General features: G+C 41.6%; 2 protein-coding genes across 2 annotated transcripts in view; one reads left to right on the top strand and one right to left on the bottom strand.

Moving 5' to 3' along the window:
- Positions 1-5,947: 5,947 nt before the first annotated feature.
- Positions 5,948-13,150, top strand: SRP19 (signal recognition particle 19). Its single transcript, XM_080803669.1, has 5 exons — positions 5,948-6,136; positions 6,964-7,039; positions 10,398-10,469; positions 10,570-10,681; positions 12,655-13,150. Exons 1-5 carry the CDS (start codon positions 6,096-6,098, stop codon positions 12,786-12,788), a joined length of 435 nt encoding a protein of 144 aa, XP_080659795.1. The 5' UTR covers positions 5,948-6,095; the 3' UTR covers positions 12,789-13,150.
- A 7,822-nt stretch (positions 13,151-20,972) lies between these two features.
- Positions 20,973-26,524, bottom strand: part of REEP5 (receptor accessory protein 5) — a 36,729-nt gene continuing 31,177 nt past the window's right edge. The window contains exon 5 of the mRNA XM_080804536.1: positions 20,973-21,164. Coding sequence (XP_080660662.1) covers positions 21,115-21,164 — 50 coding nt within the window. The 3' untranslated portion in view covers positions 20,973-21,114. The remainder of the gene's footprint in view (positions 21,165-26,524) is intronic.

The following is a 26,524-nucleotide window of genomic DNA, read 5'->3' as shown; positions in this document are numbered from 1 at the left end:
AAGAATATTAGGTAGCTCTCGGGATCTGTATGAGGGCTAGAAAAATCATTCTTGGAAGCCAAACAGCAGAAAGGATACCCAACCATCTGCGAGACTGCTTCAATAAAGATTTTCCCCTTGTTTCCCCGAAAGGCCAGAACCATCTGACACCATCCTCAGCATAAAGTAAGATTACTTGCAGCACTTGCTTCCTTACGCTGTTCACGTTTGGATTGAAGTCTTGCTTGAGTGGACATGATTGGCAGAAGCTGTCACATGCCTATAGAGTCCGGGAAATTTCAAATTTTGGTCTCCCCATGGAGGAAGCTGGATTCATAAAACATGAACTCTCCAAATCCATGAGGGGCATTTTGGAAGCTCTGGGCAACCAGAAACCATGATACGTTTTACCATAGTATTCCTGCTGCCCAAACAATTAAAATACATGGAAAAGTATTAAGGAAACAAAATTGAGCAATAAAACATGTAAAGCTGAATAAATGTTAATAATTGTGGTTAATCTGGTAATCTCAGTATAAATGTCTACATAACTCAAAACTGAAAAGATGAAATGTTTAATAATTTTCATAATCTTAAACTCCAGATTATTCTAACCCAAATTGGGAAATGAGTTACAAGGGGAGAGAAGATGTAAAAGCATGCTAAATTTCTAGTTTTATGGAAACAGTATCAATAGATATTATTTTACTTTTAACTTAGAAAAATACAAATTCAATTTTTCAGTTTAATGGTAACCCCAATGTTAATAAAATGTTCACCTAAATCACTAACCAAAGAGAACAATTCAGAATACTTGATCAAGATATCAAAGAAAGGGAGAGATGGAGAATTGGCCACAAAGAAGCATAAAATGACTGTGTAATACCACAGCAATAAATGGATTAAACATATATAATAAACTAATGACTCTCAGGTTGGAGTCAAGTAAAAAAAAGTCCTCCAACTTAATACCATTAATAAAAGACACTAAAATGATCAAGAATGGGTAAAATTAAAAGTACAACCACACTTGCACAGGCAAATGCAAAGAAAGCAGTTAAGGCAAATTTATGTCAGACAGTATAATTCTGGATAGAAGGCATCAAACATAATGAAAAAAGGGATGCGTAGGTGGCTCAGTCGGTTAAGCATCTGCCTTTGGCTCAGGTCATGATCCCAGAGTCCTGGGATTGAGCCCCACATTGGGCTCCTTGCTCAGCTGGTAGCCTGCTTCTCCCTCTGCCTGCTGCTCCCCCTGCTTGTGCTCTCTCCCTCTGAAAAATAAATAAGTAAATAAAATCTTTTTTAAAAAATAATGAAAAAGGATTAACATCATTTATGACTTTCTTTAAATTTCAAATGATTTAACATCAATGGATGAATCAAAGTTACAAAATATTAGCAAAAACCATAGAACAAGTAAGACTCAGTGTTTGACAGATGACTTGGTATTTACAGAACAAAAGGAACTGTTTTTATTCAAAATTACAACTTCCAGGCGCCTGGGTGGCTCAGTGGGTTAAAGCCTCTGCCTTCAGCTCAGGTCATGATCCCAGGGTCCTGGGATCGAGTCCCACATCAGGCTCTCTGCTCAGCAGCGAGCCTGCTTCCCTTCCTCTCTCTCTGCCTGCCTCTCTGCCTACCTGTGATCTCTGTCTGTCAAATTAAATAAAAAAATCTTAAAATAAAATAAAATTACAACTTCCTTCCAGACAGGGTGCATTTTGTTAAAGGAAGGTTCTGAGAGGTCCCTTTCCTGAGCTGAGGACCTTGATGGTTTGGGGATCGGTAAAGCCAAGCCTGGAATTTAGGTGGGAGGAGGGTTAGAGAAAATTTAACAGATTTGCCTAAGAGGTAAGAACTTGGGATTCTCGGGGTACCCAGGCAATGGGGGGCTGAGGAGTAGAGATAGGGGAGCACAAAAAGAATGAGGAGGCAGTAGAATGAGAAGTTGGGGTCCTATGAAAGCCCTGGTGGTGCAGCAGCTAAAATGATTTTAGAAACTCACTATTTCAGTTGGAACCCTAAGTTCTTTGCAAATTCTCTGTTCCAATATTAACAAGTACTGACTTGTTATTAATTTTCAGAATTTTTTTTAACAATTGCAGTTGGCTTCACCATCACATTATCGATAATTATCTGAATTTAAATATAAATTAGATGTAAGTGTTCACCACTGTTTCCTCTATGTTACATGCCTTTCACTTTCTTCACTTCAATTATGTTAATATAATTTGGCTTGACTGGACTATGTCCTTAGTTACTGTTTTCTAGAAAAGCCAAATTGGGGATATACTTTCTAAATCCTAGCTTGTTTAAAACTGTTTTCTTGGGGTGCCTGGGTGGCTCAGTCAGTTAAGGATCTGTCTTGAGCTCAGGTCATGATCTCAGGGTCCTGGGATCTAGGCAGACTTGGGCTTCCTGCTCATTGGGGAGCCTGCTTGTCCTTCTACCTCTCTGCCTGCTTATGTACGTGAGCTCTCTCTCTCATAAATAAAATCTTTTAGAACTTTTGTTTTCTTTTACCATCACATAAAGGATAATCTGGGTCACAACTTTGGTCACAATTCTTTTTCCTCAGAAAACTTCTATTGTTTACTAAGAAGTTCAACTATCAGTCTAGTTTTGTTTCCATTATATATAACTTTAATTTCCTATCTTGGTGTCTGTAGGGTTTTGTTTTTATCCTTGAAATAAAGAAATTGTACTGGCACAAGTCCAGCTGTGTGTCTTTTTTCCACAACTCTGTCTTTTGATATTGAATCTTTTTTTAAATTTTTATTTATTTATTTATTTATTTATTTTTAAAATATTTTATTTATTTATTCGACATGCGGGGCTCGATCCGAGGACCCTAGGATCATGACCTGAGCCGAAAGCGGAGGCTTTAACCCACTGAGCAATCCAGGTGCCCCGATATTGAATCTTTTTTATATTGAGTCTTCAGTAAACGTTCTCAGTAAATGTTATCTGTTCTTACTCCTGCTCCTGAATCACTTCCTTTCTCTCACTTTGCAGGAGCAGAAACCAAGCCATAATACTGTTAGAACACCAACTTCAGATCAACCGTATCTACCAAAATGCCCCTCTCCAACAGAGACCAGTCAGAATCTTGGTGGTGCCTACATGAGGACTGTACTGTCAGTTTCTGGTGTCTAGACATTGCATTATGATCCTCTAGAAATGGAAAGAGCATCTATCTTCCACTTTGGTATCAACATTTTCCCATAAGAGTGCCAAAGCAGTACTGCTTGTGTTCAAATGCCTTAGAGGATTTTTAATGAAACAGTTTCATTAAAACAGATTTTACTTATAGTCTACTCTCCCATCCCAAGATACAGATACAAATCCAACAGAGACCGGATATGGCATGTAGACAAATCTTACTCATAAACACCACGCTGTGCTCTGTATTTTCCCCTGGACAGTGAAAGCTCTGTCATGAGGTCAAGTTGGTGTACTTAACTTTTAGTTTTCCTAAATTCTGTCTTCTATAGAAACTGACTTTTGGGGGTGTGTGGTGGCTCAACTGGTTAAGGGTCTGACTCTTGATTTCAGCTCAGGTCTTGATTTCAGGGTTGTGAGTTCAAGCCCTTCACTGGGCTCAGTGCTGGGCATGGAGAGAGAGAGGAAGAGGAAAGAAATAAAGGAAAGAAAGAAAAGAGGGAAAGAGAGAAGAAGGAAGGAAGGAGAAAAGAAAGAAAGGGAGAAAAAGGGAAAGAAAGAAAGGAAAGAAGAAAAGAAAGAGGGATGGAGGGAGGAAGGAAGGAAGCAGGGAAGGAAAAAAGGAAAAGAAAAATTGACTTCTGACATTACGGTAGATAATATTTTCAAAGATGGCATGGTATCTGCCATTCCACATGCTTTTTCCCCAATATGAGTCCCTTACTGAGCTGGCCCTGTGACTGCTTTGACCAACAAAATATAGAGGAAGTTTCAAGACCAGGAATTAAAAAGGCCTGGTAGCTTCTACTGTGTGGTCTGCAGGAAGCCAACCAACATGTTAGAAGTCCTGAAACCACCATGCTTTGAAGAAGTGCTAAAGAAAGAGTTATTCTGACACTTGGTTGAATGGTAAGAGGGACTTTATTCAAGACTGTTGCAATACAGATACTGCAGCAGAGGAGAGGGATCAGCTCAACTCCAAATGTAGCAAAGACAGTTGGAGATTTATAACCAAAGAACAGAATGAGGGCATCAGGAGACAGAAAATTACTTAGGGTAAATTCTTGTTGAAGACAGCCAAGGACTTAACATATGAGAGACAGGGAATGAGGAATTTGATCAGATATTTGATCAGGGTGATCAGATAAGGGTAAGGGGGACATTCACCACACTTACTGTGATGGTTAATTTTCTGTGTAAAATTAACTGGGCTAAAGGACGTTAAAACATTTCAGGGTGTGTCTGTGAATGTGTTTCTGAAAGAGATTAGCATTTAATCAGAAGACTGAGTAAAGAATATCTGCCTTCACCAATATGGTCAGGCATCATCTAATCTGTTCAAAGTTCAAATAGAACCAAAAGGTGAAGGAAGGGCAAATTTTTCTCTCTTTTCTTGAACTGGGACCTCCATCTCCTAGACTCCAATATCTGATCTCCTGGTTCTCAGATATGTTAACTCTGGGACTTACACCATCAGCTCTCCTGGTTCTCAGGCTTTTGGACTCTGATTTATACCATCAACTTCCCTGGTTCTCCAGTTTTCAGATAGCATGTTGTGGTATATCACAGCCTTCATTATGGTGTGAGCCAGTTCCTATAATAATCTCATATAGCTATATAAATCTTTTAGTTGTGCCCCTCTGGAGAACCCTAACAAATATACTTAACATAGCAGGATTCTTGTTAAAATTGGGCTAGCAGGAAGAAGACAGAACAGGGGCTACTGCATATATTAAACCTCAGACTACGTTGTTCACGTCCCACTGTTTCCATATGTATATGTAAAATGCTGATTTTCTGAAAAGAAGTATTTGAGTTTTTATGATGAAGCTAAGGTATAAAAGCAAAATCCTAAAGAAGGCAAACTAGGTATTCTAAAGCTTGGTTTTATTTCATCCCTGTTCTGTTTTGTTGGTCACTGCATGAAGCTCTTTTTACAGGAATCATGTATACTTTAAGGAAGAAGTTAAGACTTAGTATTTATGGGGCACCTGGGTGGCTCAGTGGGTTAAAGCCTCTGCCTTCGGTTCAGGTCAAGATCCCAGAGTCCTGGGATCAAGCCCCACATTGGGCTCTCTGCTCAGCAGGGAGCCTGCTTCCTCCTCTCTCTGCCTGCCTCTCTGCCTACTTGTGATCTCTGTCAAATAAATAAAAATCTTAAAAAAAAAAGAAAAAGAAAAAGAAAACAATTACCTTACCTTGCCCGGTTTTATGAAAAGTGCCTTTGCTGGTGTGGAATAAGCAGCCGCTACTAAAAGAGGAATGAAGGTGTGTTCTGTTGAAGAACGGAAATGCTGAAATAGTGCTTTGCAATTAAGCTAAGGTATGCAAAAAATAATGAATTGTAGAGTAGAAGGTGTTCTTCTGAAGTTTAAAAAGGTGTATGGCCACATTTCTAACATTTATACAACACACTGAAACAGTGAGGTTGTTTTGCTTGTTTCACCACTATAAAAATCCGTATTTGCCAAGTTGAAAGCAAGCTGTGGGGTCCAGGAGCGGATAAAGATTAAACATAAAATAATGTCCTTGCCTGCTCGGATCTGTGTAGACAGATCACTCATTAGTGGTACAGAGCCTTCACCTAAGGTGAGCGTAGCTAACACCATTCAATCTCAGTGTGACCCTGGACGTGAAGGATCGTAAAAACTTTACTTCGGCGACAGCAAAAGCTCTTAAAACCCCGTTTTGACAAGAGTTAAGAAGAAATTTGACGCTTTCGCGGATCCTCTCGCGAGAGGAGAGATTCTAATGCCACGTCAGAAACTAGAGACGCTGGCGCCGAGCTGCAGATGCCGGAACAACGCTCGGTGAAAACCAGGGACGCGAAGGCTGGTCGGTGGGCGGGACTTCCGCCGGAAGCCGGCGTGGTCCGGAAAATCTCAGAACCGAGTTCCGGCGCGTCTTTCCCCTGGAGGCCCTCGGTGGGCGCTTTGTGGGTCTGGGTGAAGATGGCCTGTGCAGCCGCACGGTCCCCGGCCGACCAAGACAGGTGGGTCCTGAGAAAGGGTGCTGCACCGCCCTCCCCATCTGAGAAAGTCTGGCGGGTGGGGCTTGTCTCCGGCCCCAGGCTCCGGGCCTCTTCCCAAGTGTTGGTTCCTCCGGGAAGCCAGCAGCGCCGGGCTCTTCGTAGTATCCCCGAAATTCCGACCCTAGTTCAATGTCTGCCTGCGCCGGAGACAAAGGACTTTGGGTGCTACGTGGACAGCACATTAAGTAACAGACTCACAGAGTGAGAAATGTGTTCTTTTGTTACGTTCAGAAAGGCACGTTTGGGTTTTTCAAAGTCTACTAATACCTCTGCTGGTGTGGTTTCTGTTTGAGAGCAGGCCCCACCCTCAGGAAGTTCTTTTTTAAGATTTTTATTTTATTTATTTGACAGACAGAGATCACAAGGAGGCAGAGAGGCAGACAGAGAGAGAGGAAGGGAAGCAGGCTCCCTGCTGAGCAGAGAACCGGATGCGGGGCTCGATTCCAGGACCCTGGGATCATGACCTGAGCCTTAGGCAGAGGTTTTAACCCACTGAGCCACCCAGGCGCCCCCCTCAAGAAGTTTTGATAGCCGGCTGTATGTTAACTGACCGGTGAAGGCATTGTTTTGGTTTGGTTTTAAACCTTCTCTAACAGCTGATTTTTTTTCCAGCTGAGGTGGTAAACTAACGTTAGCTTTTTAAGTAAGATAAGTAAAAGGGAGGCAATTTCAAGAAAAAAAAATACTAAGCAAGTAATTGGCATGCTGGCAATCTTGATGATGAAAGAATGAATGAAATTTTGGAAATACTGCTCTAGTGATACTAGCTGTGCTTCCTTCTATGGCAGGTTCATTTGTATCTATCCTGCTTATTTAAATAACAAGAAGACCATCGCTGAGGGGAGGCGAATCCCCATAAGTAAGGTAAATGGGCTGGCACCTCTGTCCTTGAGGGGTTGGGGGAGGTTGTACTGTTAGGGCTTCAAGGGCTTCTTTTACTATACTGTATTGTTTGGGGCCTGAGGTGAACAGCTTCCAGGAATTGGGGTGCTTTTCTTAACAGTGGTGAAACCAGAAAGGCACTAATACCTGGCTGGGGGAGTTTTTTTAAATGGTTCTTCATGAGCTTGTGCTTTAAAGAAGTTGGGTGGTGGTAGGGTTTGCATGTTGTTGTTTTTTAAGCCAAGGTTATGATACTCTTGTCCTTAATTTGTCAGAGAGAGAGTAAGCACAAGCAGGGGGAGTCTCAGAGGCAGAGGGAGAAGCAGGCTTCCCACTGAGCAGAGAGCCCCATGCAGGACTCTATCCCAGGACCCTGGGATCAAGACCAGAGCTGAAGGCAGAGGCTTTAACCCACTGAGCCACCTAGGTGCTCCTACTCTTGCCCTTAATAAAGGAAATCAAACTATGGCATTATATGACGTCCGGAATGCAGTTGAGTTATTAAACAAGACTTGCAGAAAAAAAAATTTTTTTTAAGATTTATTTATTTGAGAGTAAGAAGGGAGTTGGTATGGGGGAGGGGGAAAGAGAATCCCAAGCACTCCCCAAACTGAGCAGCTGGATCCCACCACCAAGAGTCTGACGCATGGGCACCTGAGTGGCAGTTAAGCGTCTGCCTTTGGCTCAGGTCATGATTGCAGGGTCCTGGGATCCAGTCCCACATCGGGCTCCCTGCCTCGCAGGCAGTCTGCTTCTCCCTCTGCCTCCGCCCTACCCCCTCCCAATGAATAAATAAATAAAATCTTAAAAAAAAAGAAAGAGGGGGCACCTGGGTGGCTCAGTGGTTTAAAGCCTCTGCCTTCAGCTCAGGTCATGATCTCAGGGTCCTGGGATCGAGCCCCACATCAGGCGCTCTGCTCGGCGGGGAGCCTGCTTCCTCCTCTCTCTCTGCCTGCCTCTCTGCCTACTTGTGCTCTCTGTCTGTCAAATAAATAAATAACATCTTTAAAAAAAAAAAAAAAGAAAAGAAAGAGGCCAACATGTAAGAGACTGAATCACCCAGTGCCCCAGGTGTTACAGAGAATTTAGATGTGTTGAGTTTTTTAGTATTATGTCCGTTATCTTTTTGGGGGGGGGGAGTAAAGTTTAAAATTAATACTTCTAAAAAGGGTGTTAAGAGTTTTAAAAAATACGATTTTTCCCTTGTGCTGTTTGAATGGGAAACTTCAACTTCTCAGTTGGCCTGGTGGCATGTTTGGAAAGTGCCTAATCCCAAGTGAAGGGTCTTTGTAGCTTTCTTTTTTTTTCTTTTTTTTTTTTTTAAGATTTTATTTATTTGTTTATTTGACAGAGAGAGACAGCGAGAGCGGGAATACAAGTTAGGGAGAGGGAGAAGCAGGCTTCCCGTTGAGCAGGGAGCCTGATGCAGGGCTCGATCCCAGGACCCTGGGATCATGACCTGAGCTGAAGGCAGACGCTTAACGACTAAGCCATCCAGGCGCCTCTCTTTGTAACTTTTTATTTTGAAAATAGATGTCATATTCTGTTTTTCTTAAGAGTTATTTATATTTTGTAATCTAACAACAGATTCAAGATAACTTGGTCTGAAGCAGTGCATTATATTTGTGTTATTTAATGTCTCCCATTTTGCTGTTTAAATATGTCTAAAGGAAAAGTCTGCTCTGCTGCCCCAGGGTAAAAGAGACTACCAAAGCACTGATTCAGGAAAATGCCTGCCATCAAGCCACTGTGACAGAGGCCTCTGGTAGCAGCTCTCACATAATTTGGAGAATAATTGTTTTTAACTTTATTTGTGTACAACATACACACAAAAATATACATAAGTCTTAAGTGTATATCTTGATTCACTTTTACAAACAGAATACACATGGGTAACCAAGCACCCGAATTAAAAAAAGAAGGTGTGGGCACCTGCGTGGCTCAGTGGGTTAAGCCTCTGCCTTTGGCTCCGTCATGATCTCAGGGTCTTGGGATCAAGTCCCACATCGGGCTCTCTGCTTGGCAGGGAGCCTGCTTCCTCCTCTCTCTCTCTGCCTGCCTCTCTGCCTACTTGTGATCTCTGTCTGTCACATAAATAAATAAAATCTTAAAAAAAAGAAGGTGTGATCAGCACCCAGGAAGATTCCTTTGTCTCCTCACAGTCACTTCCCCCGCCACATATACTCACATACAAGGGTAACCATATCCTGACTTCCGACACAATAGATTACTTTTGCTTGTTCTTAAACTTTATTTAAAAGGTGTTTTAGGAGCACCTGGGTGGCTCAGTGGGTTAGAGCCTCTGCCTTCGGCTCAGGTCATGATCTCAGGGTCTTGGGATCAAGCCCCACATCCGGCTCTCTGCTCAGCAGGGAGCCTGCTTCCCCCTCTCTCTCTTCCTACTTGTGATCTCTGTCTGTCAAATAAATAAATAAAATTTTTTTAAAAAAGGCGTTTTACACTATGTACTTTTGTATCTTTCTTTTTTTCACTGAACTTTAAGCTTAAATTTATTCACATTTTTTAGTGTAGTTTGTTAATTCTCATTGCTCTGTAGCAGGGTTTCTCAACAGCAGCACCATTGACATTTTGAGCTAGATCATTTTGAGCCAGATAATTCTGTTATCAGGGCTGGTCTGTGCTTTTTAGTTGTTTAGCAGCATCTTTGGCCTCTACCCACGAGATGCCAGCGCCTGACCTGACTCCTCTGACAATTAGAAATGTCTCCTAGCATTGCTAAATGTCAGGGTGCAGAATTGCCTTGCTGAAGACCACTGCTCTATAGTATTGAATTGTATAAATAAATCACAGGCCATCCAACATTGATGGATAATTGGTTTCTAGTTTAAGGCTATTTTACATGCTACTGCTGTCAACGTTCTTGAGTTTGTGTTCTAGGAAACATTTTTGCATTGTTCTTGGATATGTACTTAGAAGTGGAATTGCAGAGCCATGAAGAATGCATGTGTTTAGCTTTAGTAGATACTACCAGACAATTTTCTAAAGTGGCTGTATCTATAATAGTTGTTTAACCAGTATTCATTGAGTACCTACTATGTTCCAAGCATCATTCCAGATAGTTGGGAATTTACGGATAAACAGAACAGTCCCTGGCTTTGTGAAGTGTATGCTCTGTTGGAAGGGAGATGGACACACAGGTATAAATTAGTGTTATTCCTGTACTTTTAAAAATTACAGTGGAAACAACCATACCTAGTGAAAAAGAAAATCTAAGGTTTTGATAACTGTTGTGATCCTCATATTTGAAATGATTTACACAACGATGTAGCGGTATCTGCTTAAGGTAAGCTATTTAGTGTTTTTGTTTTTAACTGTTCAGGCTGTTGAAAATCCTACAGCTACTGAAATTCAAGATGTGTGCTCAGCAGTTGGACTTAATGTATTCCTTGAGGTAAGAGGTGGTTCTTTCTTCACTATTTTTCCTACTCAATCTCATTGATGTGACAACTTTTTAAAGCCTGTTTTATGTGTTGGTTTTTTTTTTATGTTAGAAAAATAAAATGTACTCTAGAGAGTGGAATCGTGATGTTCAGTACAGGGGCAGAGTCCGGGTCCAGCTGAAACAGGAAGACGGCAGCCTCTGTCTTGTACAGTTCCCATCACGTAAGCTTTTTTTTTTTTTTTTTTTTTTTTTTTTAATGAACAAATGAACAAAGTTTGGCAACAGGTCGTTCCTCTACAAAAAAGGTTCTAAAACTGACCCCTTTGAAGGGTAAAATTCATAATTTGCATGTTTCAGATGAATTTAAGAAAGGCTACTGCTGAGGAAGGGAGGAAAACAGTGGTTCTTACTTCTTTTAAGTTAAGGACCTCTAGGAATGTGATGAAACCTAATCATTTATTTAAAAAATTTGTTTTGTGAACTTTTTATAAACCTCTGGAAATCCGTCATTATTCCCAGGTTAAGAGTGTAGAATTATTGAGTGGTCAGATGTTAATTGGCATTTCAGATCCTAGAGGCCTGTGAGGTCTGTTAATAATTTCTGTCATTAATTTAAAAGCCATACTGAGTGAAAACTGCAAAAGGAACGCGTAGTGTGATACCACTTTGGTACATTTAAATACAAAATGTTACTGTTTATTGGTGTATGTGTAATATTGTTTATTGACATTTATGTATGTAAATTTTTTTAATGGACTGGAGGAAAACCCCAGTCTTAAAATAGTAGGTAACCTAATGATGAACAGGGCATGGGAAGTAGGGACACGGGAATGGTGCTCACAGAAGACCAGCATTATCTCTAGTGTTTTATTTCTTAAAAAAACAACAGTAACCAATTATCAGTATTCCAAAATAATTAATTCTGGCTTTGGGGAAGATGAATTTTTTTTTGTACGTGATTCTTTTGTACATGATTCTTTATTTCTAAAAACTATAATTTTTTTAAATCAAGCTGTTATTTTTTTCTCTTGTCACAGTAACCCCAAGCTGACAACTAAATGGTATTTATGTATTTGTTTGTCAGAAAGAGAGAGAGCACAAGCAGGGGGAATGGCAGGCAGAGGGAGAAGCAGGCTCCCTGCTGAGCAAGGAGCCCAGTGTGGAACTCTGTCCCACTACCCTAGGATCATGACCCAAGCCGGAGGCAGATGCTTAACCGACTGAGCCACCCAGGTGTCCCTAAATTGGTTTCTCTATGCTAAAACCTTTCCAAATTGGTAGATAATTCTAGAAACAAGATTTTTACTCTGGATTAACATGTAGTATATTAGTGTATTTATTCTTCTCTTTGACATCTTCTTTTACTATCTCTTAAAAGTCAAAAGACAGGGAAGCCTGGGTGGCTCAGTTGGCTAAGCATCTTCCTTCCACCCAGGTCTTGATCCCAGGATCCTGTGATTGAGCCCTGTCTCGGGCTTCCTGTTTAGGGGGGAGTCTTTTTCTCTCTCTCTCTCTCCCCATGTCCCCTACATGTGTTCACTCTTGCTCTCTCACACTCTCTCTCAAATAAGTAAATAAAATCTCAAAAAAAAGTCAAAAGACAAAAAATAATAATAATAAAATCAAGAGACAAGAAACTTTTGACTTGACCAGTAAATAAAATGTAAGTAAAAATTAGAGTTGAAAAATGTTGCTCCCAGTTTCCAATAAGAAAAAAGAAAGTAAGGGAAAAACTGAGGGGCTCCATGTGTTGGAAGTAGCTACTAGATCTGGAGGGAGGTAGTTGGTGTACAGATCAGGGTACCTGTACACATGAAATCATCTGGGCATCTGTGTAACATCTTTCGTAGCTTGATAACATTGGGTTTTTGTTACAAGACTAAGTGGCCCTCCGTTTCTTAAGCTTAAGGTACAGTGATATCCTGACTCTCTTTCCAGATTGTTGTATTTCGACTTACTCCCCTTTGATCTTCAAGTCAGTTACTAGAACCAGGACCAAAATATGTGTTTCAAATAAATATTACAGTATCGTTCTTAGTACATTTTCTCCAGGAAAGCTCCCGCTTGAGCAAGTCATGTCTTTATAGTCACTTTTTTTAAAAATCTTTGTCATTTTCCTGATGTGATCTCAAGTTAATGAGCTTGTATGTCTTATTCCTTAGATTATACACTAAGCCTAACTTCTTGTTCCTAGGTAAGTCAGTAATGTTGTATGTAGCAGAAATGATACCTAAGCTAAAAACAAGGACACAAAAAACAGGAGGTGGTGACCAAAGTCTTCAGCAAGGAGAGGGAAGTAAAAAAGGGAAAGGAAAGAAGAAGAAGTAACCAGATTTGAGAGTCAAGTCTGTGGTGCCACTGTGAGAGATAGTGAATGAAGGCTTCTAACTTATATCTTAGAGAAATGGAAGCTTTTTATTTGCATCATTTAACCGAACTGTGGACATCTCTGCCTCCCAGCTTCAGCATCAGAGTTGACAATGAAATAAACTTACATCAGAAGTTTGCATCTAGCTCTTATGCAGTATAAAAGAATTTTTTTTTTTGCTTTTCAACACAGTTTTTGTGGAAGAAAGAAGCATATTTTTAAATGGACAGTGGACTCTGCCATAAGTTACATGAAATCCTGTATCTGTCCTGTGTGTAAACATGTTTCAGATAAATGAGTTTAAATAAAGATTTGAAATACACATTTTCTTCAGCTTTTAAGTTAATGAAATAAAATTTGAAACTATTTTAGCTTTTGCTCTTTTGCTTATGAACTAAATGCTAGTAGAGGAGATAATTGAAATCAATAAAATGGGTAGTGGAGGCTTAGTGTGAGCTTAAAACTAGAAGAAAATGGTTAAATCCTCTTGGACGTCTATAGATGATATTATTTCAGTTATTGTAACTGAATGTTCAATTACTGGTTTTTTGATGTATGGAAAGTCTTGGACTTTAAGCTTTAGATTTGCTTATTTTGTTGGCTTAAGAACATCATTTTAATTGGAGTTTTAAAATTACCCATGCTTTAACACCTTGAGATGTACTTTTTTTCAAGAAACTAAACTGGATTGAAGATTCTGACTTTATTTCAAAGCACTGTTCTGAAAGTGGCAATTCTGTGTAAGATTTAAGAGAACCCCTATCCAGCCATTTGTTTTTGTCCACTGAGCATCATTTGGGGAGCTGCCTTCTCTGACTCCATATGCTTCTGGAAGGGCTTTTAATTACAGGACTGCCTCTTGACCATAGGGTATGACCCAAGCCAGGCCAATGGTTTATTTCTCAGGAATTCCAATCTGGAACAGAAACACAGACATACAGATGATGGGAGCTAAGATATATAATGGTCTACAAATTTGAGTTATCCGAATCCTGTTTTTTTGCGGCCGGGTTTGGCTCTTCCTGTGAGTTCTGTCAACTGTGCTTTATATCCTTCTAGTAAATCCCATTTTCTCTAAATTTGTATTGCTTGAAAGAAGAAATTCCACTTGATTACAAAATAAGTGAACCCAGCATTTCAGAGTGTTAGGTGGACTTAGACACCCAAGCTGTATGAAGATGATTCATGGATGTACAGGAAGAAGTATTAGAATCTTTACTTTTTTCTCCAATAATTTCTGTTGTTAACATGTCTTATAGTGAATGTAACAGTATAGCAGTTTATATATTTGACTTATAAGTAAATATTGGGGCAGTATATACAAAACAAAATTTAGAGCAAAATTTAAAACAAAAATTAACCTTCTGGGGAATTGTATCACTTAGGAATGTGTGTAACAAAACAATGAGGAACTTAAGCAGGAATTTTTCTTTTTTTCAAGTAACATCAAATCCAAAATTTATTATAGGTGTAAGTTCAGCTGCTCAGTGACACCCTCTTTTACCTTTCCATTCCACTATCCATGGTTTCTAACACCCCTAGGATTGTTGTCTCAAGCTTACAAAAGGGCTGATAGAATATCAAATGTCACATCAGAGTTTAAGGTAGAATGAAGAGATACCTGTGCCAGCCACTTCTGTCCACCCTTAAAAAGAAAGCTAAAGATTTCTCAAAATCGCTCCCAGCCAACTTTCATTTAAGTCTCCTTGCTGAACACTGTGGCTCATGTCCATGTTCAGCTATATGACAGGCTAGGAAAGTGACTGTATAGCTTTCTCAGTAATGAAAATAGAGTCAGCCAAAGAAGAAAGTTGACACTGGATATTGGGGCAGTCAAATAATTTGCCACAGAAAGATGACCAGAGTCTAAAATTACTTTGGTTATGGAGCAATAAAGATTGTTGGAAATCTTACTGTAACATTGTACTGCTGTTTCTCCACATTGTTGCAATCAGTGCATAATTGAACCTTTCTTTGCCAATCAAGTAGAAAATAGAATTTTTCTAGTGAGCAAGACTGATCACTTATTCATATATTGAAAATGCCATTTGTATTTATCTCAGTGATTTCTGTTCACATCCTTTGCCCCTTTTTAAGGACTCTATTACCATCAGTGTTACACATAATTCAAAGAGCCAGCTAGTTTTAATAGTTTGAGTTTTAGGCATTAACTTTCATCTGTAGAAGAGGATGATTTAGTTTTCCTTCCTTCACCCCCAAAGTATGCTTCCCATCCTCACTTCTACCAGTGTATTTCTTGATTTTAATCACTATTCTTAGTTTACGTTACTATCCTGTATTTCATTCATAGCTGAATCATGTAGTACTTTGCTACTCAAAAGTGTGGTCCGGGGTCTAGCAGCACTACTCTTCCCTGGGAACTTGTGAAAAATGCAGAAACTCTGACCCAGCCCAGAATGTTAAAGATCTCTAAAGTATTCTTTAGCACATGAAAGTCAGAAACACTGGAGTATGCTGTTGTTACTTTTGTTTTCTGGATTTGTGTGTTCTTCAGTTAATACTTTTTCTTTTATTTGCTTAGGTTTTTGAATATTCATCATTAACTCAACCAGAAATTATCAGTTGTCAAAATGTCCTTTCAAAAAGTTTGTTCGGGGGCGCCTGGGTGGCTCAGTGGGTTAAAGCCGCTGCCTTCGGCTCAGGTCATGATCCCGGCGTCCTGGGATCGAGCCCCGCATCGGGCTCTCTGCTCAGCGGGGAGCCTGCTTCCTCCCTTCTCTCTCTGCCTGCCTCTCTGCCTACTTGTGATCTGTCTGTCAAATAAATAAATAAAATCTTTAAAAAAAAAAAAAAGTTTGTTCGGGGCAAGCATCTGACTCTTTCTTTCTTTCTTTTTTTTTTTTTTTTAAAGATTTTATTTATTTATTTGACAGATCACAGGTAGGCAGAGAGGCAGGCAGAGAGAGGGGGGGAGGCAGGCTCCCCACTGAGCAGAGAGCCCGATGTGGGGCTCGATCCCAGGACCCTGGGATCATGACCTGAGCCGAAGGCAGAGGCTTTAACCCACTGAGCCACCCAGGCGCCCCTCTAGCATTTTTAAAAAGATTTTTATTTATGTATTTGAGAGAGAGAGAGCACAAGGTTGGGGCAGGGGGAGCCAAGGTGGAGGGTGACACAGAGACTCTCTCAAGCCGACTCCACACACTGAGCACAGAGCCAACTCCGGGCTTAATCCCACAACCCTGAGATCATGACCTGAGCTGAAACCAAGAGTCAGATCCTCAACCGACAGAGTTACCTAGGCACCCTGCATTCTCTTCTTAATTCATAGGTGTCATTCTTATTTCTCAGGGGGTATGGTTTATATTTTTTTGTTTCCAATTTCCTTTTTTGTTTGTTTCTATTTTGATCCCTTATATGTTAAGTGATCCCTTATATGTTAAGAGTTACCTAGGCGCCCTGCATTCTGTTCTTAATTCATAGGTGTCATTCTTATTTTCAGGGGGTATGGTTTATATTTTTTTGTTTCCAATTTCCTTTTTTGTTTGTTTTTATTTTGATCCCTTATATGTTAAGTGGACTTCCTTAGATTGACGGCTTTTTAAGATTAAAAAACCCATTAAGTTGATTGGAAGTTCTGGGTACATAGGAAGGGCTTGCAGACTGTTTCACTAAAAAGGGATATCTGGCTCAAATATCCTTTTAGGGGAAATTTCCAACATCAGAAATGTTTTAGGCTGAGGCGCCTGGGTGGCTCAGTGGGTTAAGGCCTCTGTCTTCAGCTCAGGTCATGGTCCCGGAGTTCTGGGATCGAGACCCAAGTCGGGCTCTCTGCTCGGTGGGGAGCCTGCTTCCCTTCCTCTCTCTCTGCCTGCCTCTCTGCCTACTTGTGATGTCTGTCTGTCAAATAAATAAAATCTTGAAAAAAAAAAAAAGTTTTAGGCGGATCTGTTCCCTAGAGAGGAGTCCAACAAGCTTCCAGGAGGATAAAGGTCTGGGAGCCCAGTGGGAGAAGGTGGAGTGAGAGAAATGGGTCTCAGTGTTGAGTTACTCAATCCTGTTTTGTTTGCTTGTTTTTAAAGATTTTATTTATTTGAGAGAGACAGACAGTGATAGCCAGAGAGTGCATGAGCAGAGAGGAGAGGGAGAAGCAGGCTCTCCGCTGAGCAAGGAGCCTGATGGGGAACTAAATCCCAGGACCCTGGAATTATGACCTGAGCCGAAGGCAGCCACTTAACTGACTGAGACACCCAGGCACCCCCCAATCCTGTTTTTAATAAAACTTCCGTCCCTCAACTCTGCCTGTATCCTCCCCACTCCAAAGATCCTCTTACTATCTCTGGAGGACAGATTGCCAGTCTTTCACTTGGAATAGGTAAAGTATTCCTTTACCATTCCTTTTTTTTTTTTTTTTTTTAAGTTTCTTCCCAACATTGAGATTGCTCTTTGCAGTTATTTTGATATTGGGGGTGACTTTATAATGAAATTTATATACCAAAGAGATGAGGTATGGTAGACAGAATAATGTGCACCCCCCTCCCCCACAAAAAACCCTTGTGAATATTACCTTACATGGCAAAAGGCTTTGCAGGTGTGATTAAGTATCTTCAGCTGGAGAAAGTGGCCTGTATCATCCAGGTGGACCCAATGTCATCAAAAGGAGCCTTCTAAAAGGGAAGCGGAAGTAGGAATACTAAGGGGCCACAGGCCAATGAATTCTCTCAGCTGGAAGCTGCTTGCATTAAGGAAAAGGATTCTCCCCTACAGTCTCCAGGAGAAATGCAGCCTGCAGACCCATTTTGAATGACTGATCTCCAGAATTGTAAGCTACTAAAATTTATACTGTTTTGGGCCACTACATTTGTGGCAATGTGTTACAGCAGCATTAGGAAACACACACGTAGTGAGCTAATGAGCTGAGACAAATCTCCAGACTTTGGGATTCTTGATGCCGCTAGTAGTTTCTATGAGTTCTCAACCCCAGCTACATATTAGAACCACCCTAGAATTTTAAAAGCATACTGGTGCCTGTAGATTAATGTCAGAATTTCTGGTAGTGGAGGCAGATAACCAGCATTTTTGGCAAGCGTCTCAGGTAATTGTAATATGCAGCCAGATCTAAAATCCAATGTATACTAAGTGTAAGGATAGCACTTACCTAACCCGATGATTTTACCTCAAGGTGTGGTTCCTGGACCATCAGCATCACCTACGAATTTACTGGAAATGCAGTTTTTTCAGTCCCACCCCAGGCCTACTGAATCAGACACTCTGGGGGATGGGAGTGGCAATCGATTTTAACAGTCCCCTCCCCCAACAGAGAAAAATCCAATACACTGAAGTCTGAAAATCAGCAATCTAACCAAAGAACCTCCTTATTGCTCTTAATCCTCTATGACGCTTGTGTTACACAGGGATTTTATAAGCTAATATTGTAGTAAAGAGCCAGAAAAACGTTTAATTGAGGTCATTCTCAAATATATTTACTTTCCTACTGCACTACATAGAACTTAGTACCTGATGGCTAAGGATGTGAACTCTTACTCCAGACACCGTGATTCTAGGTAAACAGACATGTAAAAGCAGATGTAGAAGATACAGCTGACCAAAACACACCCTCCAGAAGCAGGTATTTTTAATAAAATTCTCACATTCTCCTTCCTTGGTCTCTTAAGTACAGAGTAATTTGGAGGCACATACAAATACACTTAGAGGCAATCAACTTCTCTGAGACTATGTGTAACATGATATGCAGTAGAAAGCAGTTTAGGTTTCCTTTAAACCTAATTACTGCTAGAAACTTTGCATGATTGGTATGTTCTCCTTCTGGAGTCCTTCCTCTGACAGGTGATGGCCGCCAGGGTAAAACCTCAGGCCAGGTGAGGAATGGGGTTATAAGCAAACATGTTTCAGGTTCATTTATCTGGATTTACTTCAGACTTCGCTTAAATGATCCTAGATTTGTTTAAAGCCCCAGAAAATAAAATGAAACAACAGTTTAATGAGATAATGGAATTTTATTTACATCCATTTCCATTTAATATATCACATCTTCAGGATGGGTGGCAACCTATTTGAAAGCTATGCTCATTCTCTTCAGGCTGTGGGTAGAAGCTTCTCCCCAGAGCAGCAGTAACTGTTGGTCTGAAAGCTTTCAAGTAGGGGAAGAATTGTGGAGATTCTCAGACTTTACTTTCCCCAAAACACCATCTACCAATAAATGCTTATCTTCTAGCTAGACACAGGCTCAATCAGTTTTCCAAACACTCTAGCCATGGCAGTGTGTTCTTTGGGAAATCTAAACTGGGACAGGATTGCTCAACTCATTCATTAACTTCTCCTGTCATTAATATGTACATCCTGACTGCCAAAAATAGAAACTTAAATTTCTTACAGAATGCACTATAGGGAAAAGCCAGAAAGACAAAGAAAAATTGCATTCAGAATATATTTTCTTACTATAGTAGTTTTTACACTGGTATCAGACTGTAAGAAGTTAGGAGCAAGAGTAACATTTGTATTTCCCCAACTTGCATGATAAATGTTTTGTATACTGAAAGTTACATATTCTGTATGATAGAAGTTGCTGATTTTCATTCTTCTGCCACCAAGAGAAGTGTAATTTCTTATGGGAAAAGGATTTGAATACTCCTAGAGGAATTTTTTTTTTTAATCTAAGGCTTGATTTTTCTCCCAATAACCATTAGTTTCTTGTTTTTCTAAAAGTTTTTCTTTTCTTTAAGGTAACTTTAATAAAATGCCTTATGATTACCATGGTTTTGCCAGAAAGAATACCCTAATCTATATTATAATATTTAGGTGATAGTGTCTCTAATTTTTGATGTCTTTGAAATATTTTCCATCAAGAGATTTCATTACGGTCTTACCTGTTATCCAAAAGAGAACTAATCCTCTCTTTTTGCCTTAAAGGGTATTTTACAGGCTGGATGTTTAAACTTGATCATTTTGTGACACTCAGTTTTGTTTTAGTCAGTGTAATCTAATTCAGAAGGATCCTAGCAGTATTGTTGGTGTGAAGCTCGGGTTTTCTCATCCAGACAAGTTGTCCAGGTTCCTATAAGCTGGCTGATGAAGCTGGAAATCTTAGTTTTAACCTTTTGTTCTATACTTAAACTATATAGTTATCTGCAGTTTATCAAAACGAAGTGTAAAGATGAAAGCATTCAAATGGACCACAAATGATTCTCACTTGTAAACTGGGGAGGCCTCTAGTGTTGGACTTAAAGGCCAGAGAAAGAAGGTGAAGGCAGTTTGACGTCACTGCTAACTGGACAACAGGCTCTATCATCCTTCATTCTCCCAGAATTGCTCTCAGAGCCTGGTGTCATTAGCACGTAACTGCTCATGATACAAACAGGAACATACATGTAATCAAAGGTGGGCAAGTCTAGGGATTCTTTAAACTGGTTAAAAAAAAAAGACGAGGTAAAAAAAGACTAAACCAACATGTTACTCAGCTCTGAAGGAGAAACCAGGGATGGTTTCCATTATAGCATCTTAAAAACAGACAAATCTAAAGCCCATAAGCAAATTTTTTGAAAGGCCATAAGACACTATTACTAGTTCTACAGGGAGTTGGGAGCTGTGTATTCTGGTGTGTGGGTCCCTTTCCCCCATTTATCACTAAAGTGACTGCTAAACACAGCTCTTCTGGTATTCAGCTGCTGCAGTGTTCGAACAACCTGGTCAGCTCCCAGTCAACTTCACTGATCACTTAACTATTCATTGGAAATATCGGTCATTTGCCTTAATTTTCTGAAGACTTACTTAACAGATCACACCAGCACACCGGAGCCTTTAGCTTGTGGCAGGTGCTCCCCGTGAGCATTATACCTGCCACAGTCAGACAGTAACATTTCCCTACATATATGTATGCACAAATACATTAAAAACATTTAATACAAAATTGTACATTACATGAAGTAGAACCTTAAAGATTATCTTAAAATGGAAGTACAGAGAAAATGCATGCAGAGAGGGCCTGTTGAAGCACAAAGCCAATGGGATATATAACTTCAAGTTTGTATTTCCTGCAGAATGGTAACCTATCTTTTTCTACCCAGAGGCAAAATATATTTTCCAAAAATGTGGATACTGCCCATTGCATTAAATTTAAGTGCTCCCTATGTATGTAGACAACAAAAGCAAAAAAAAAAAAAAAATACAACACATTCCTTTTTTTAATATATCAAAAATGTTTCCAAGGCAACATTATTAAAATGATTATACCACAGTCCCTAATATAACACCAAGCGCTAACAGGAAGATACAGCGAGGGCAGAAACGTTTCATCCAGTCAGTGGTTTAGGTGCTCTTCTTTTCTTCACCTAGTAAATTCACCGCTGCCTTCTTGGCTATGAGGAGGAAAGAAAATTGTGTCAAGGCAACTTATAATACAGGTTCTGTGCCAACTGTAGTGACTAGTTGGCCACTTGCATGACTCCTACACAGACAACAGCACACTGAGGTTTGCAGCCGGGCTGAGTTTCCAGGAGATGGACGCGAGACCTGTTCAGAGCATAGACCCTGAGTGCTCCAGCAAAGTTCTTCAGGGTCCTCTGGCCCAGCCCCCTTATAGTAGCAGTGTCATCCAAGCCATCTGCCCCCCTTGAAGGAGCACAAGAAGCAGAGATTCCTGACGCATCAGGCCTTCCCCTGTACAACCACAAAATTCTCATTTGCGTCTGGATGCTCACCTGTATAACTGGACTATGTCCCACTCTAACGACAACTAGGTCGTCTATCCCAAGGTGACAAAAAAATCAGAGAAAGTCCTCCCTCCCACAACCCAGAAGTAACGGAATATTTATACACATTTATATTCTCTTCACTGTGCCACCATTTCCCCCTATGATAGGAAGAGTTTGCTCTAAGTGTTCGAGTTGGTGGCAAGATGCCACATTCATCAAGAAAATATTCTTATATCTGTGGGAGACTAAACTCTCCTCTTCCTAATTACCATGTGACTTGGAACAAGCTAAGAATTAGTGTGGTGTGTGCGATGGGGGCAGGGGGTGTTCTGGAAGCCTCCAGAGCCTCCTGGGAGGATCTACAAATCTGTCTTTGACGGGGCCTGGAGTTCAGTGATGCCAGTCCCGCCTTGTTCACCAGCAGGCTGAGGGCTGTTCTCACTTCCTTGATTAAAGTTGCTGGACAGAGTTAACAAGAAATTGCAACCTTTCTCTTAAGTAGCCCATTGTAAAAATTTACTAACTTGAGAATCCAGAAGTTCTGAGAAAAGTCTGGAATGTGTCAGCATGTTAAGTCCATCCTAATTTATTTTCATTCTTACACTCCTGTTTAGGAATGGATCCTATCAAAGTAAAATTGGATTTTAGAGTATTGAGTTCTAAGAGGGCCAAGGGACTAAGAAATGTGAGTGAACTAGACAGAAATGAGGCTGCTGGTTAGGCTGAGGGGAGGAACAGAAAGGAAATCTCTTAAAAAGAAACTGGCAGTCCCCACGTGGGAAGACATGAAGGCTACAGGTCAGAAAACACTTAAAATTGTAGGAAAATGAATGCAAGTAGACTGGAGCGGTGGGCCCAGGAGTCTGGCAGAGAGCAAGGCGTGTGAGGGGGAAGAGCGAGAACATATCCGTGCCGCTGGAGAGCTGTCCTGGGGAACTCACTTGCCCTGGGGTCAGGCCAATTCTCAACCCCCACTTTCTAATTACTATAGAGCTCTCAAAACAAAACAGTAATTCTATGTCCCTTGCCACTTTTCTCCAACTTCTAAAACCCTTCTTGTGCCCTCTGGAATTTAAGACCCAATGAAGCATCAGCAAAACCTCCTCTATCTCCTAACATGCTAACTGCCTGTAAGCTCCACCATCACATAAACTCACCTGCCAGCATCTCTACTCCAGTTAGAAACCGATGTGCCCCTGGGAACGCCAACTCTCCGAATAATGTTTCTTTTACCTTCTTGCTTTTACAGAAATCTGGCTGTCCCCTGAGGACACTGCTTTTCTCAAGTGGGGGCTTGTTTGTTGTTTTGTTTTTAGTGCAATTTAATTAACATATAGTGTATTGTTAGTTTCAGAGGTAGAATTTAGAGATTTCCTCAGTTGCCTACGATACCCGCTGCTCATTCCATCACGTGCCCTCCTTAATGCCCATCACCCAGTTACCCCACCGGCGGTGGTGACTTGTTTTTTTCTTCCTTCCTTGATCCTAGTACAAGTGGTTTTGGAGGGCTGGGTAGCCAGTCTCAGTTCTTCATCACCACGTTCAGAATCTCATGTCATCAGATTGTATCTGCCACCAGGCTTTCTCTTCCCAATCCCCTCTGACCCTTGGGCTATGCTGCCTCATTTATTGAAGATTTTAGCTCCAAAGTAGTATCACTCTCTCACACTACTCATATTTTAATTATTGGTGATTTCCGTATTCCAGTATCGTGGCCTCCCAGCTACCCTCTCCAATAATCTTTCATTCTATCCTACGGACCCCAGTCTCTCTACCTACCCTGGCACTCACTCCATGATCCTCATCACTTCCGGTGACCACAGTCCCTCTGCAGTCTCAGTGTCAAGCATCCCACTGTCCCCCACCACCTCCGCCCTTTGCAGCTCACGCCCTCTGCTATCCAGATCCAGAGTTCTCCCCACCACCTGCTTTTATAACCCATCAGTCCTACCCCCTCTTCTCCACTGTTCCACACTCCCTTTGTGTCCTCCTGTCCCTCCTCGGCAGTTTAAGTGCAACTGTCAGACACTAACCACTCCCTGGTCCCACTCGCACTTCACAGTTCTTGATGCAGCCCTCCACTGAGTTCTGCAGCTGCACCCGTGTGGCCGAATGTGGCTGAAGGAACACCTCGACGAGCCGGCCTCACTGTAAATTCCTAAACACAAATCTCCAGTGAGCTGCTAATCCTCCTGGCAGCCCCGTGACACTGCCCTCGTCTGCCCACACTCCTACCGCCTGGGCCGTCCCGCTCATGCTCACGTGGTCCTTGTCGCCGCCGGCAGCTGTCACACTCCCGTGGCAGAGGGACACTCCCGTGGCAGAGGGGAACAGCTGCAAAACAGAGCTGACGGCCCACAGAAACGAACCGGTGTTACCTGACCCCATCCTAGGCAATGATTTCATATGGTCTCCGCTGACCTTTCCTGCTACTTTCCTGAGAAAGGCGGAGCGGTCAGGGGGTGACTTCTGTAAGCTCCCACCATCACATAAACTCCCCTGTCAGCATCTCTACTACAGTTAGAAACCGATGTGGGAATGCCAACTGCCGCGGCCACTCTGGAGAGCAGGAAGGAGGTTTCTCAAAAAGTTAGCAATAGGGGCGCCTGGGTGGCTCAGTGGGTTAAGCCTCTGCCTTCGGCTCAGGTCATGATCTCTGGGCCCTGGGATCAAGCCCCGCATCGGGCTCTCTGCTTGGCAGGGAGCCTGCTTCCCCCTCTCTCTCTCTGCCTGCCTCTCTGCCTACTTGTGATTTCTGTCAAATTAAAAAAAAAAAAGTTAGCAATAGAGCGAGCCAGCAAGTGCACTAGTAGGTGTTTACCCAAAGGATACAAAAACACAGATTCGAAGGGGCATGTGCACCCCAATGTTTACAGCAGCACTATCAATGACAGCCAAAGTATGGAGAGAGCCCGAATGTCCATCAAGAGATGAATGAACAAAGAAGATCGGTGTGTGTCTGTGTGTGCCTATATATATCTAAGTGAAATAAATCAGAGAAAGACAAGCACCATATGGTCTCACTCATACACGGAATTGAAGAAAAACAGATAAATATATGGGAAGGGGGAAAAGTAAAAAAAGAGAGAGGAAAACAAACCATAAGAGACTCTTAACGATAGAAAACAAACTAAGGATTCCGGGAAGGAGGTGGGGGGCTGGGTAGGTGGGCGATGGTTATTCAGGAGGGTATTCAGGAGTGTGATGAGCTCTGGGTTTTGTGAGTATTTGTATGTATGTGTGTATTTGTATGTATTTGTGAGTACTGTATGTAAGTGAGGAATTCTACCCCAGAAACCAACATTGCACTGTATGTTAACTATCCAAAGTTTGAATAAAATAAGTAAATAAATCATAAACTGTTGTGCCCCTGTGACCAATCCTGTTTGGAACCTAGATCCTACTAGTTCCTCTGGGCTAATTGAGGTCGGAGCTTCAATAGTTCTCCCCTCACTTGTATCAGTTTTTTTGTTCTCTACTGGATCATTCCCACTAATCTTCAAACATATGTTGTTCCTTCTACTCTAAGAAGAAGAAGAAAAATACACCCTCAGGACCCTAGTTCCTCCCCCCAGCTGGCAGTCCCATGCTTCTCCTTTTTCAGGAAATTTCCCAAAAGACTCGCCTATCTTTTCTCAGCTTTGCCTCCCATCTCTCACATCCATTCCGATCAGGATTTCAGTCTCACCACTCCACCAACTCTTCTGTCAGAACCACTAGCGCCTTCCTCCCCGCGGAGTGTGACAGCCTGTTTTCAGTCGCACCTTACTTGACCTGTCTGCAGCATGTGACACAACGGACCCCTCCCTCGTCTTTGAAACACCGTCTTCACTTGGCCCCAAAGACAGTCACATGGCTTTCCTGCTGCCACAACTGGCCACTCACTACCAATGTGCCGTGTCCACCGCTTCTCATTTCCCCAATCTCCAAACGTTGGGGACCCCTGGCTCAGTCTTGAACCTCATCTTTTCTAACTATATTCACTCCCCTTGTGATCTCATCTGGTCTCCTGTCCAGAACTGACTTCCTTGTTTTCCCCTCCAAACCGGTTCCATCTAGTCTTCCCCAGCTCAGCAGCAATTCTATCCTTCCATCTCTTCTGGCTAAAAGGCTTGGCTTCGTGCATGACTCCTCTCTCCTACTCCATGCCTGATCCCTAAGCAAATCCTAGTGGTTCCCCCTTCAGAATACACCAAGATTCCAATGACTTCCGGCCTCTTACTGCTACTACTACGACCCAAGCCACTGTCGTCCTCTCCACGTGGATCACTGTAAGCCCCTTATGACTGGTCTCCTGATTTCCTCCCTGTCCCCCTTCAGTCTCTTCTTAATACAGTGGCCAAAGAGATCCCGGGAAAGCACAGGAGGGATCATGTTCTCCTCTGCTCAAAGTTCCCCAATAGCACCTGTCTCACGCAGTTAAAGCCAAAGCCTCTACAGAAGCCTATGAGGCCGTCCGTGATCTGTCTTCCTCCAGCCTCTGCTCTCCAACCTCTCTGACCTTGTCTCCTTCTTCTCTTGCCTGGTTCACTCCCTTCCAACCACACTGCTCCTGCCTCCGCTTTGCGCATGCAGTTTTCTTTGTCCGGCGAATCCTCCCCCACGGTTTCCTTCAAGTCTGATCCAGGATGGCCTTCTGGTGAGGATTCCTTAAATCATTCTATTTAAAATTAGTAACTTCCCTTCAGCCCCCAGAACTCCCTATTGATCTATCCATCCGCTTTATTTTCTCTAGATCATCAGCTGACTGTATCCTGTAACTTTAAAATTTTACTGTATCTCTCAACAAGAGTGTCGGCTTTACAAGTTCAAGGAGTGTGGTCTATGTGGTTCACTGGCTCCTCCCCAGAGCTACGAGCACGCTTGGCACATACTAAGCACCTCAATAAATAAATGTTGAATAAATGAATCCGGAGATGTGAAAGGGCATTCTCTGGACCTATAATAAAAGCATATTAAACAGTTCAACCTGAAATGAATTAAAGAGATTATACCTGTATATAAATACAGATGATTCTCTAAAA

This window comes from Martes martes (genome assembly GCF_963455335.1).
Source record: "Martes martes genome assembly, chromosome: 5".
NCBI classification, from domain to species: domain Eukaryota; kingdom Metazoa; phylum Chordata; class Mammalia; order Carnivora; family Mustelidae; genus Martes; species Martes martes.
Note: the sequence above shows the minus strand (reverse complement) of the source record. Positions and strands in the feature narration are given on the sequence as shown.

Bases quoted from the DNA above. Each gene is read 5' to 3' on its own strand.
- SRP19 (XM_080803669.1), top strand. From the start codon at position 6,096: ATGGCCTGTGCAGCCGCACGGTCCCCGGCCGACCAAGACAG. The intron at 6,137-6,963 runs GTGGGTCCTGAG...CTTCTATGGCAG, and splicing joins TCCCCGGCCGACCAAGACAG to GTTCATTTGTATCTATCCTG. The intron at 10,470-10,569 runs GTAAGAGGTGGT...TTTTTATGTTAG, and splicing joins GACTTAATGTATTCCTTGAG to AAAAATAAAATGTACTCTAG.